General features: G+C 40.0%; 1 protein-coding gene across 1 annotated transcript in view; it reads left to right on the top strand.

The window, feature by feature from the left end:
- The window catches only part of TTN (titin), a 283,596-nt gene that overhangs the window by 73,991 nt on the left and 195,997 nt on the right, over nt 1–13,608 (top strand). Inside the window, exons 47-69 of the mRNA XM_067026386.1 lie at nt 761–1,039; nt 2,836–3,399; nt 3,910–4,191; nt 4,292–4,570; nt 4,990–5,268; nt 5,366–5,644; nt 5,764–6,051; nt 6,166–6,444; nt 6,537–6,818; nt 6,914–7,192; nt 7,307–7,585; nt 7,687–7,965; nt 8,088–8,375; nt 8,502–8,780; nt 8,916–9,197; nt 9,298–9,576; nt 9,698–9,976; nt 10,087–10,365; nt 10,469–10,756; nt 11,001–11,279; nt 11,511–11,792; nt 12,858–13,136; nt 13,258–13,539. Of these exons, the coding sequence (XP_066882487.1) occupies nt 761–1,039; nt 2,836–3,399; nt 3,910–4,191; nt 4,292–4,570; nt 4,990–5,268; nt 5,366–5,644; nt 5,764–6,051; nt 6,166–6,444; nt 6,537–6,818; nt 6,914–7,192; nt 7,307–7,585; nt 7,687–7,965; nt 8,088–8,375; nt 8,502–8,780; nt 8,916–9,197; nt 9,298–9,576; nt 9,698–9,976; nt 10,087–10,365; nt 10,469–10,756; nt 11,001–11,279; nt 11,511–11,792; nt 12,858–13,136; nt 13,258–13,539 (6,744 nt within the window). The remainder of the gene's footprint in view (nt 1–760; nt 1,040–2,835; nt 3,400–3,909; nt 4,192–4,291; nt 4,571–4,989; nt 5,269–5,365; nt 5,645–5,763; nt 6,052–6,165; nt 6,445–6,536; nt 6,819–6,913; nt 7,193–7,306; nt 7,586–7,686; nt 7,966–8,087; nt 8,376–8,501; nt 8,781–8,915; nt 9,198–9,297; nt 9,577–9,697; nt 9,977–10,086; nt 10,366–10,468; nt 10,757–11,000; nt 11,280–11,510; nt 11,793–12,857; nt 13,137–13,257; nt 13,540–13,608) is intronic.

Here is a 13,608-nt window from a genome sequence, read left to right as displayed (position 1 = left end):
TAACATTCACTGGGTTGTAATGATTTAGGTTTCCTCACTGAATTTTCACTTATCTGCCATTGCCAGAATGCAGTTTATTTAGAGTAAGAATGAAATCTCAGACATAATCATGGTTATTAACTTTCTTCCTTTTCCCTTTCTGTCTTACTGAATGGTATGTTATATCTACACTACTACTTATTTTTAAAATGAAACGTATTTTCATATATTTCATATTACTGATAAATGCTTTGTAGTCTCTTTCTATATGAAAATACTTTAATGATATGTAATAAAAAGTTGTCAGTGAATACTTAGTTACCCTGAAATCACCAGTCTCATCCTTAAATTCAAAATAACCATGATTAATTGTCCATTTGTGTTTCTTGTTTCGATTATCTTTTTTGCTATTGTTTCACTTCATCACTTTATTTAGTAGATCATGTTTTTTTCACATTATTCACAGTGTTCCTAGTCAGCATGGTATATTTAAAGAATATATCATGTTGTTATGCATGTAAGCCAAGAGCATCACATCATTTTAATCATTTTTTCACAATTCACTGAAAAGTAACAATTGAACATGTTGAAAACTGCTTACTGTCTTCTTTTGCCTTCAATGATCTTCCTCATTTTCCAGTCACTTGTCCTAAACTGCTGCAATCCACTTCACTAATTTCAACTGTTTCACTCCATTAACAGCAACAGAAGTTAGAAGGAAAAGAAAAATGTGGGGTACCTGAGAAGGAGGCATGCTAATGGCCTCTGCTTCCCTTCGCAGCTGCCCCAGTGATCAGGAGGAGAATTGAGCCCCTGGAAGTAGCCCTGGGCCACCTCGCCAAATTCACCTGTGAGATCCACAGCACCCCCAATGTCCGCTTCCAGTGGTTCAAAGCTGGCCGAGAAATCTTTGAGAGTGACAAGTGTTCTATTCGGTCTGCAAATTATGTCTCCACCCTGGAAATCCTGAGAACCCAGGTTGTTGACTGTGGCGAGTACACCTGCAAAGCTTCCAACGAGTATGGCAGTGTCAGCTGCACAGCCGCCCTGACTGTGACAGGTAAATGCCATACACTGACACGGATGTTATTCCATTTCATATTATTGCCTATTTTACTTTTTGTAGAGGTGCAGGAGGTACTTGTCCTACCAACTGGAGACACCAGTAGCCAAGGTGGTAACACAGTGGCTAGGTAGTGCAGAGCCTATGAGAGACAAGAAGTCATTGTTTACAGTCATATTTCTAAAAACAGCTAAAGAAAAAAAAATGTATTTTAAGAGCAATGTGAAGGAGTCACACATGCAGTGGCTCCTGATAGTTTGGTTTGGGTTTTTGTTTTGTTTTGTTCTTTTTATTAAATGGTCTGGCTTGACCTCTAGCATAAAAAGTTTCAGGACAGTTTGGTGCTACTAAAAAGTAAATGATGTTCGAATGTATGTAATAATTTGGAACCAGTTAACCGATTAAAAACAGAATTACAAAATGAAAAAAACCAAAGCATAAGACTAAAGTCAAACAAATCCTAATAAGAGACAGGGAGCTAGTACAGAACTACAAACTAGGATTCTCACCCTAACCTTTATTACTAATGGAAAAATAAGAGTAACTACACAAATATTCTGTTCTCAATTTCCTGAGGACACACAGGATGACTGTCAAGTAGGTAACACTCATCGGGTATTTGAATTCCTTCATTAGCAAAAAAAACCAAAAATAACTATTTCCTACCTCTTTTTTCACTCTCTCTTTCTCTTTTGCTTTCTTCCTACAAAGGGAAGTGTGAGTATGAACTTATGAACTATGGTTTAGGGTCAGAAGTAGCAATGACTTGTGCTGTTGACAGAAGCATGCACGAAATGGCAGGGTGAGGCTGTCCCTTTGTCTTCTTTTTCTTTTTCTTTTTGAAGTATAGTTGATTTACAGTATTACCTTGGTCATCTTTTTCAATGACAGCATGGACGGGAAGGATAAATGCAGCGCATGTCTTTGACTGGAAAAAGCCAGGGTTCCCTGTAGCTTCTTCTCCTCTACAACTCTTTTACATCAGAAACTCCACACCCCCAGGGCCATGGTGACCCATTCCGTGGATTTCGCTTTGTGATCAGAGTCTCCATACCGCCAAGTGCATGGCATTATTCTTAATGACACTTTGGGAAATTTCTTTACCCAAAATAGGCCGGTTCAGTAATGGGACTAACACTTGAGCTTCAAATCACAAGAGGAAAGAAGAAAGAGGAGGATTTTTTTTTTTAATTGGAAAGAGAGGTTCCTAAAGGTTTGCTTCCAAATGCAGAATGGACATGGGAAATTACTGCTATAAATATTTTTACAAGTTTGAAGTGATTTCGTAGATATTTAAAGTTGTGCTATTTAAAGATTTGCTAGTGGTCGTCGACATGAGTGTTAGAGAGACTTTATAAAACTACTGAAACTTTTTATTACTTAATATCCCTACTCTTCAGAAAAATCAAGTACATTTTCTTTATCTTCCTTATATGGTCTTCTAATTTGCAGAACTAAAGTACCAGCTGAATTGCTTATCAGATAATTCGAGCAATTAATCAGCTCATAAAATGGACAAAGCTTTAGCAATAGTGAGTCAATGTTGCGAAATAAAGGAACATTTGTTCTTTCCTTTGATAGAGACATTTAAAGTGCTGTCTTGCTCCTCTATAAAAAAACACTCTCATCCCTTTCCTTTGACACATCTTTTCACCTTAATACATTACCCTACTTTAAGTAATGTCTCATGTCTATCTAAAGCTGTTACTCATCTTTTTTCTTTCTTGGAATATGTAATTACAGCAAGAGCTTTGTAGGGTCAAAATATAACACTGAAAACTTTTCTTTTACAGAGGCATATCCACCAGCCTTTCTCTCCAGACCTAAGTCCATAACGACTTTTGTGGGTAAGGCAGCCAAGTTCCTCTGCACAGTGACAGGGACTCCCGTGATTGAAACCATTTGGCAGAAAGATGGTGTGGCCCTCTCACCTTCCCCTAACTGCAGGATTTCAGATGCAAACAACAAACACATTTTAGAACTCTCAAATCTTACAATTCAAGATAGAGGAGTTTACTCCTGTAAGGCTTCCAACAAGTTTGGAGCCGACACTTGCCAAGCCGAGTTGGTCATAATCGACAAACCACATTTCATTAAAGAACTAGAGCCTGTGCAATCAGCTGTCAATAAGAGGGTACACCTTGAGTGCCAAGCAGATGAAGACAGAAAAGTCACAGTTACATGGAGTAAAAACGGGCAAAAGCTCCCCCCTGGGAAAGATTATAAGATCTGTTTTGAAGATAAAATAGCATCACTCGAGATCCCTCTGGCCAAACTAAAAGATACGGGAACGTATGTTTGCACAGCTTCCAATGAGGCTGGAAGCAGCTCCTCTTCAGCGACAGTAACTATCAGAGGTAAGAAGTGTGTGAGTAATATTTCCACTCCCTTCTCTGGAGTCGGTGTATTTTGTGATTAAAATAATTTCATCCAAGCAGCCTTTTTGGTTTGGGGAAATCCTGGCATTGTTTGATTTTATTTTTTCAGTCTTCTTCAGAATTCACTTATTCTTGTTTGTTTAAAACTGTCTGCCATTAACAAAGCTTGCTTAAAACTTCTTCTAAGAACTTCGAGGGTCTAGGCAATCCTTAACTATCTTCTGTCATAAAATTGCTCTTTGTATAAGTCGAATTTGGTTGGTTTTGTTTTTGTTTGTTTGTTTGTTTGTTTTAACCAAGAGTCTGGGAAAATGTTTTGGAATCATAGAAACATGGAAAGCTATTGAGTACACCAGAGCCTTTTCAGAAATTTCAAGAAGACATTTTATGTGTGTTATGTTCCTCTTTGTTGTATGATGTCTCCTTTTCTTTTGTGTAGTTTATGATTCAGATATCTTTTCCTTTCTCATTTTTGTTAACTTCATGTAGAGCCACCATCCTTTGTGAAGAAGGTGGATCCCTCTTATTTAATGCTCCCAGGTGAATCAGCACGCCTCCACTGCAAGCTGAAAGGCTCACCTGTGATCCAGGTTTCTTGGTTTAAAAATAACAAAGAACTTACTGAGAGTAACACAATCAGAATGTCTTTTGTCAATTCTGAGGCTGTCCTTGATATTACGGATGTAAAAGTTGAAGACAGTGGGAATTACTCGTGTGAAGCCGTGAATGACGTTGGCAGTGACAGTTGCAGTGCCGAAATAGTTATCAAAGGTTTGTTTACTCTGTCGTAGTCCATTGTTTTTCTGAGGAAATATTTTCTTTTCAATTGCTTGGAACACATGGTTTATACAATGCTCTCATGCTTTTGTAGAACCTCCTTCTTTCATCAAAACTCTCGAGCCTGCAGATATAGTGAGAGGAACAAATGCCCTCCTTCAGTGTGAAATCTCAGGCACTGGACCATTTGAAATTCGCTGGTTCAAGGATAAGAAGCAAATTCGAAGTAGTAAAAAGTACAGGTTGTTTTCTCAGAAGTCTGTCGTGTCCCTGGAGATCTTTTCATTTAATAGGGCGGATGTTGGTGAATATGAGTGTGTGGTTGCTAATGAAGTTGGGAAGTGTGGCTGCCTTGCAACCCACTTACTAAAAGGTTAGTGCTTGAAAAACTGGTATCTCTTTAATAAATTGTCAAAATAGCTTTCTTAACCCAAGGAAGGAAAACTGGTACTTTCTTTTCTTCTCCTAATCTTTCAAAATATGTTTTGCCTTTGGTTTGACCTGGGACCCTGGGGAAAATCCAGTCTTTATCTTGAGACCAGTATAAATATTTAATCTCTGATAACAAAAGTGAACTACATAATAAGCAGCGATTTTGTCAGCTGATAACCGTTTATCTTCCTTGCTTCTTTCTCTTGGATCGAATTGTAATTCCTCTTGAATTTGATTTCTTCTTCTAATCAACCAACAATATGGAATCGATAAATGTAATCTAGATAAAGTTCTTAAATGCATATGGTGTTGAAGTGTTTGGGAATTAATAAATTTTGGATGCTCTCTTTCTTTAATTAGAACCACCAATCTTTGTAAAGAAAGTAGATGATTTTACTGCACTAGCAGGACAAACAGTTACCTTACAAGCTGCTGTGAAAGGGTCAGAACCCATTTCTGTCACATGGATGAAAGGACAGAAGATCATTAAAGAAGATGGAAAAATCAAAATGAGCTTTGCCAATGGTGTTGCGGTCTTGACAATCCCTGATGTGCAGATCAGTTTTGCTGACAAATACACATGCCTGGCTGAAAATGAAGCTGGAAGCCAAACATCTGTTGGGGAACTAATAGTTAAAGGTTCGTGTAAGAACATTTTAACTTTGAGTTGATATTTCCTTTTAAAATGAAACCTTAATACACGCTTCAGAATTCTAACAATTTAATACCATTGTAGAACCTGCCAAAATCGTTGAGAGAGCAGAACTGATCCAGGTGACAGCAGGAGACCCAGCCACGCTGGAGTATACTGTCACGGGTACCCCAGAGCTCAAGCCCAAATGGTACAAAGACGGGAGACCTTTGATTGCCAGTAAAAAGTATCGAATAAGTTTTAAAAACAATGTTGCCCAACTCAAGTTTTATTCCGCCGAACTGCATGATAGCGGCCAATACACATTTGAGATTTCCAACGAAGTGGGCAGCAGCTCCTGTGAGACAACTTTCACTGTCTTAGGTTAGTATCTTTAGAGACCTGTGCTTCCATATTCCTTTGAAACCCAACAAACAACCAAAACTAAAATCACTGAGCACTGTTCCACTTTGTTCTTTCTTCTCTTCTTGTGCTGTGAACAGACCGAGACATTGCTCCATTTTTTACCAAACCCCTACGCAACATGGACAGTGTGGTTAGTGGGACCTGCAGGCTGGACTGCAAAATCGCTGGCTCCCTCCCCATGAGGGTGTCCTGGTTTAAGGATGGTAAAGAAATAGCTTCCTCTGACAGATACAGAATAGCATTTGTGGAAGGCACGGCCTCTTTGGAGATAAGCAGGATAGACATGAATGATGCAGGGAATTTCACCTGTCGAGCAACAAATTCCATGGGAAGCAAAGACTGCAGTGGAGCCCTGATTGTGCAAGGTTGGCTGGAAACTCTGCCTTTCATTCTTACATAGACGATGTTCAAATTAAGGCTTTTTTCCTTCAGTCGTGCCTCTTAACTCTTTGAAATTCTTTCTTATCCCCCTTCTTTAGAACCACCCAGTTTTGTAACTAAACCGGCATCAAAGGATGTTCTGCCCGGCTCGACCATCTGCCTGAAGGGCACCTTCCAAGGGTCCACCCCTCTCACAATCAGATGGTTTAAGGGGGACAAAGAGCTGGTTTCTGGCGGAAACTGCTATATCACCAAAGAAGCTTTAGAAAGTTCCCTGGAACTCTATGTAGTAAAAACCTCTGACTCAGGCACATATACCTGTAAAGTCAGCAACGTGGCTGGAGCCGTGGAGTGCAGTGCAAAGTTATTTGTAAAAGGTTTGCATAGTTTCCTTGACATCTTTGTGCCACCATCGTTAGAAGTACTTTCCTCTTTCTCACGTTTCTGGGTGATTTCTTTCCTTCCACAGAACCTGCCACATTTGTTGAAAAGTTAGAGCCATCACAGCTGTTAAAAAAGGGAGACGCCACCCAGCTAGCCTGCAAAGTAACGGGCACCCCTCCAATTAAAATAACGTGGTTTGCGAATGACAGAGAAATTAAGGAGAGCAGCAAACACCAAATGTCTTTTGTGGAGTCCACCGCGGTTCTAACACTTAAAGATGTTGCCATTGACGACAGTGGTGAATATATGTGTGAGGCTCAAAATGAGGCTGGCAGTGACCACTGTGGTAGCATTTTAATAGTCAAAGGTTTGTGTTCACATTGCCCCTTGTGTTACCAAAGTTGTGGCCCAGGGCACGAACTCCACCCCCATTAACTCACAATAATCCCTTTTCCGCTATAGAGTCACCTTACTTTACCAAGGAATTTAAGCCCATTGAAGTGCTGAAGGAGTATGATGTCATGTTGCTGGCTGAGGTGGCAGGCACACCTCCCTTTGAGATCACTTGGTTCAAAGACAACACAACACTGCGAAGTGGTAGAAAGTATAAAACCTTCATTCAGGACCAGCTGGTTAGCCTGCAGATCCTCAGGTTTGTAGCTGCGGACGTGGGTGAATACCAGTGTCGGGTGACCAACGAGGTGGGCAGCAGCTCCTGCAGTGCCAAGGTGACTTTAAGAGGTTAGTGTCAGTTCTAATGACAGACCGGCTTTTCTGCAGTGTCAGTGATTTTTGTTTTTTTAAGCCAGTTTTGCTATAGAGCTGGTATTCATTGAGAATTCATTCTTCTACTAGAACCCCCAGCTTTTGTAAAGAAGATCGAGAGCACCAGCTCCCTTAGAGGAGGTACCGCTGCCTTCCAGGCCACTCTGAAGGGCTCCTTGCCAATCACGGTGACTTGGCTAAAAGACAACGATGAAATCACTGAAGATGATAACATAAGAATGACCTTTGAGAACAATGTGGCCAGTCTGTACCTCAGTGGCATTGAAATCAAGCATGATGGGAAATATGTCTGTCAGGCCAAAAATGATGCGGGAGTACAGAGATGTTCTGCATTACTCTCAGTAAAAGGTTGGTTCAGAAAGTTTGCCTCGGATTTTAGGAAAAAATGCAGATGTAAGCTTTTTAGCAGAGCAATTCACAACCCACACCTATCCCTTTGTTTTCTACAGAACCTGCAACAATCATTGAGGAGGCTGTGTCTATAGATGTCACCCAAAGAGACCCAGCCACTTTGCAGGTTAAATTTTCAGGGACTAAGGAGATTACAGCCAAATGGTTTAAAGATGGCCAAGAACTGACCCTGGGCCAAAAATATAAAATCAGTGTCACTGACACGGTCTCTATACTGAAGATTATTTCTACAGAAAAGAGAGATAGTGGAGAATATACTTTTGAAGTCCAAAATGATGTCGGGAGGAGCAGCTGCAAAGCTCGCATTAATGTATTAGGTTGGTACAGCTTTTCTATGGAGAGAAACTGGGCATTTCTGTGCTCCTTCATCTCTTACAATTTTAGAGAAAATAAAAATTGGTAGATTGACCAACCATTTTTTTTCTTTTTCATTGCATAGATCTTATCATACCTCCCTCATTTGCCAAAAAGCTGAAGAAAATGGACAGCATTAAAGGGTCTTCTATTGACTTAGAATGTATAGTGGCTGGGTCACATCCCATGAGCATCCAGTGGTTCAAAGATGACCAAGAAATAACAGCTAGTGAAAAATACAAATTCTCTTTTCATGACAATACTGCCTTCTTGGAAATCAGTCAGCTGGAAGGTACCGACAGTGGAACTTACACTTGTTCTGCCACTAATAAGGCAGGACACAACCAGTGCAGTGGCCATCTGACAGTCAAAGGTTGGCAATTTTTATCTCCGCCTCTCAAGAACTTATTGCTCTCTCATTTTCTTAATTCTTACCTTGACAGATCATTCTAAAATAAACCATTCCTTTCCCCTTTTGCTTCTTTTTCTTTCACCCCAGAACCCCCTTACTTCCTGGAAAAGCCACAGTCACAAGATGTCAATCCCAATACAAGGGTTCAATTAAAGGCGCTTGTGGGTGGCACTGCACCCATGACAATAAAATGGTTTAAAGATAACAAAGAGTTGCACTCGGGAGCAGCTCGCTCAGTTTGGAAGGATGACACCTCCACCATTCTAGAGCTCTTTTCAGCCAAAGCTGCTGATGTGGGGACCTACATTTGCCAACTGAGCAACGATGTTGGCACAGCAACCAGTAAAGCCACTCTCTTTGTAAAAGGTCTGGTCTCTACATTTTCTCATTGTCTCGCTTGCCTAGATTTTCTTGGAGGGAGGGAAGAGGCTTAAGAAAACGTTTCTCATTGGCCTTTGGTTTAAAAAATGTTCAATATCACATGTTTTCCCCCATCTTTAGAGCCTCCTCACTTCATTAAGAAGCCCAGCCCAGTCCTAGTGCTGAGGAACGGACAATCCACGACATTTGAATGCCAAATAACAGGCACTCCTGAAATCACAGTTTCTTGGTATCTGGACGGGAATGAAATAACAGCCATTGAGAAACATGGCATTTCCTTCACTGACGGTTTAGCCACTTTCCAAATTTCTGGTGCCAGGGTAGAACATAGTGGGACTTATGTCTGTGAAGCTCGTAACGACGCTGGCACGGCAAGCTGCAGCATTGAGTTAAAAGTGAAAGGTTCGTTACTGCATCTTCTCTCCTTTCTGGCTGTGCTGCTGGCTAGTCCTCGGGTCTTCCTTTGAGTAAGCTGTTCTCTGTCTTCCTTTTGAATCTTTAGAACCTCCCACCGTTATCAGGGAGCTGAAACCCATGGAAGTAGTCAAAGATAGTGACGTGGAGCTGGAGTGTGAAGTTACGGGAACATCTCCATTTGAAGTCACTTGGCTGAAGAATAACAAGCAAATTCGGAGCAGCAAAAAGTATACGCTGACTGACAGAGTGTCAGTGTTTAATCTCAATATCAACAAGTGTGACCCCTCAGACACTGGTGAATACCAGTGCATCGTATCCAACGAAGGCGGCAGCTGTTCTTGTAGTGCTAGAGTCTCTCTGAAAGGTCAGTTAGACCCACAAGGAGCAGGCTATCCGATACAAACTCTGTAATGCTCTTTAACCTTGTATGATGGGTAGGAGTTCAAATATACCTCTTCTTTTCACACTGTCTACTTTAATCACAGAGCCACCCTCGTTCACGAAGAAGATAGAAAACGTCACTACTGTTTTGAAAAGTTCTGCCACCTTTCAGAGCACTGTGACGGGCTCTCCTCCCATTTTTATAACCTGGCTCAAGGATGATCAGATTCTGGATGAAGATGACAATGTTCACATCTCCTTTGTGAACAATGTGGCCACAGTTCAAATCAGATCTGTGGATAATGGACACAGCGGGAGGTACACGTGTCAAGCCAAGAACGAGTCAGGAGTTGAGAGGTGTTATGCTTTCCTTTTAGTACAAGGTGTGTAAACTAATCCCTTTCAAGAGTTATTCTGTGAAAACTTCACAAGCAGTTCCTTGGTTCCATGGAATTATTAATGCAACTCATCCATGTTTTCATTCTTACTACAGAACCCGCTCAGATTCTAGAGAAACCTAAGTCTGTTGATGTCACTGAAAAAGACCCAGTGACCTTGGAGTGTCTTGTGGCCGGAACACCAGAACTCACAGTGAAGTGGTTTAAGGATGGGAAACAAATGGTGCCCAGTAAATATTTTTCAATGAGTTTTGAAAATAACGTGGCCAGTCTTAGGATTCAGTCAGTAATGAAGCAAGACAGTGGGGCATATACTTTCAAGGTGGAAAATGACTTTGGAAGCAGTAGCTGTGATGCCTACCTGAGAGTGCTAGGTTTGTATCTTGGCCCCAGTCAGCTTCCCTTATGTATATTATTGTCCTTGGTAAACAAATGGCAACATATTAATGGATGTGTTTTGCTGTTTGCATTGGACAGATCAAAATATTCCTCCATCATTCACCAAAAAATTAAGCAAAATGGATAAAGTTCTAGGCTCTTCCATTCATATGGAGTGCAAGGTTTCTGGCTCACTTCCTATTAGTGCTCAGTGGTTTAAGGATGGAAAAGAAATAACTACAAGTGCAAAATACAGGCTCCTCTGTCACGAAAACACTGTGTCGCTGGATGTTAGTAATCTGGAATTAGAAGATACGGCGAATTACACATGCAAAGTCTCAAATGTAGCAGGGGGCGAGGCATGCAGTGGCATCTTAACTGTAAAAGGTTAGAATTTCTTTACCTCTTCCTGACCCTTCTCTGCGATTGCTTTTCAAATATAGCACTCTTTCCTGGAGTCCTTTAACACTAAAAGTCTCCATAATTCTGTTTCTTTAGATACATATATATTGAGTTCAAGAAATATTCATTCATTACCTCTTTTCAATAATTTTTTTAAATGTCCATAAAACTGTCAAAATAACCCAACAACAAGGAATTTAATTATATGTATTTCTCTTAAAATCTATAGAACCACCAAGTTTCCTAGTGAAACCTGAGCGACAACAAGCCATACCTGATTCTACAGTGGAATTTAAAGCTATATTAAAAGGAACACCACCGTTTAAAGTAAAGTGGTTTAAGGATGATGTGGAACTTGCCTCTGGACCTAAATATTTCATTGGCTTGGAAGGATCAACTACCTTCTTAAATCTCTATTCAGTGGATGCTTCCAAGACTGGACAATATACTTGCCAAGTTACCAACGATGTTGGTAGTGACTCTTGTACCACAGTGTTGCTTGTGACAGGTGTGTCAGTTTGATTGTTTTATGTTTCTGTCTTGACCTGTGGCTCCTGTCCTTTCTGTAATCTTTTACAATGTATCTACCCAGTCAAGAAAGTACCCTTCTTTCTAACACGGTACACGCTATTTGCCAGGCATTGTTCATGTTTTTCTCTTTCCTATGTAGTACCTAATTGAACTTTTGTTATTTATATCTGCTCTGTTCCCCCATAAATCTCTTTTCTTCACTCTCTAGAACCACCAAAGTTTGCAAAGAAACTAGAAGCAACCAAAATAGTGAAAGCAGGTGACTCAGCACGACTTGAATGCAAGATAACTGGATCCCCAGACATCAGAGTTGTGTGGTACAGAAATGAACATGAACTCCCAGCCAGTGATAAATATAGAATGGCTTTCATTGACTCAGTGGCCGTCATACAGATGAATAGTCTTGGTACTGAGGACAGTGGGGATTTCATTTGTGAGGCTCAGAACCCTGCCGGCAGCACAAGCTGCAGTACCAAGGTTATAGTAAAAGGTAGAAACCTCTTTCCTCTGTTCCTCGTTACCTGAAACCCACCTTCTTCTCCCCAGGCTATCATAGCTCTTCATTCTTTTGCTGTCATTTTCAGCTTCCATTTGAGATCATAGAACATTTTCCCAAACTAGTATTATTTCCATTTTTAGATGTTTTTTCTTCTTAAGATTTGCTTACATGTAGCCAATCATTCTGAGATATTTTTCGTTATTCCAATGCCGTAATTCTACCTACCTCAACATTTAGCCAAGCAGTTCAAGTTTGATGTTTCAAAACTGCTCAAAAAAACAAAGTGGGCATTTTAAAATTAATTTTTGCCTTCAATCAACTTATAAATATATCATCATCCTCACTATAATCTTTATCTATCATTAAAAGCAAGGAATATTTACCACATATATACAAAGTTCAAGGAATACAGATTTTAACCTTACATTTACAACAGGACAAATATATGTATTTTTCTCTCTCAAAAGTCAGTTCCTATTTTTAAAAATTATATCACTATACTTTGTTGCAAATAGTACTAGTATTTTCCAGAATTTTTTTCACAAAGTCCAAGTTTGTCATATTGTAAGACGATTATTGCAAAAACCATTTGTTGACATGGACGACTTAGAGCACAAATGTGATAACTTCCAAATGTCCCAATTGTAATGCGTATACAAAAAATTTCATCCCTGAAGTCAGGACTCCATTACCTCATGCAAATCATATTAATTCTTACACTTGGGTTTGGGGGTTTGTTTGGTTGTTGTTTTGTTTTGCTTCACAGTTTTGTGCATCAATCTTTATAGTCCCAGGAAAAGTAGTAAGGTGGAGTAGGCAGAATGTTGAACTGCTCAGTAAGGTCACCTGAGGTCTAGCCCGGGTTCTCGGCCAGTGAAGCAGAGTGATTTTGTAAAGGCTGATGGCTTCTCTGAAACTGTTACTCCTCAACACTAAAGTGTTAGTGCTAGACCTATTATAGTATCTTGACTCATTCTTCCAATTTAAAAACAAAGAAATAAAAATATTCTATGAAGTTAAGTAGCCCAATTCATGAGGAATTCTTGTTTTTTACAGAACCACCTGTTTTTAGCAGCTTCCCTCCTGTGGTAGAAACCCTTAAAAATGCTGAAGTTAGTCTTGAATGTGAACTTTTGGGAACACCACCATTTGAGGTGGTTTGGTACAAAGATAAGCGACAACTCCGAAGTAGCAAGAAATACAAGATCGCATACAAAAATTTCCATGCAAGTATTCATATTCTCAGTGTCAACACTTCAGATATTGGTGAATACCACTGCAAAGTGCAGAATGAAGTAGGAAGTGATACTTGCATTTGTACAGTAAAATTAAAAGGTAAGCATTATTTCCTGCTCATGGCAGAAATGGCAGGAAGGTGCAGAATGCTTATTTGTTTTCTCTCTTCCATTATCTCGACAATCTTTCCAACTATCTCCATCCATCTTTCCCTCTTCAGAACCACCAAGATTTGTCTCCAAACTGAACAGCCTCACGGTTGTAGCTGGTGAGCCCGCTGAGTTACAGGCATCCATAGAAGGCACCCAGCCTATATCTGTCCAATGGCTTAAAGAAAAGGAAGAAGTGATTAGAGAAAGTGAAAACATCAGAATTACATTTGTGGAAAATGTTGCAACTCTGCAGTTTGCAAAAGCAGAACCAGCTAATGCTGGGAAGTATATCTGCCAAATCAAGAATGATGGTGGAATGAGGGAGAACATGGCCACGTTGACTGTTTTAGGTTGGTACAATATGGTGCAATAGTTCCTTGATACAAGGAGGTGCCAAACACTGAGATGACTTATTAAGA

This window comes from Kogia breviceps, chromosome 2, assembly GCF_026419965.1.
Source record: "Kogia breviceps isolate mKogBre1 chromosome 2, mKogBre1 haplotype 1, whole genome shotgun sequence".
In the NCBI taxonomy this organism is placed as follows: domain Eukaryota; kingdom Metazoa; phylum Chordata; class Mammalia; order Artiodactyla; family Physeteridae; genus Kogia; species Kogia breviceps.
The sequence above is the reverse complement of the archived record's forward strand: the minus strand, read 5'-3'. Positions and strand labels throughout refer to the sequence as shown.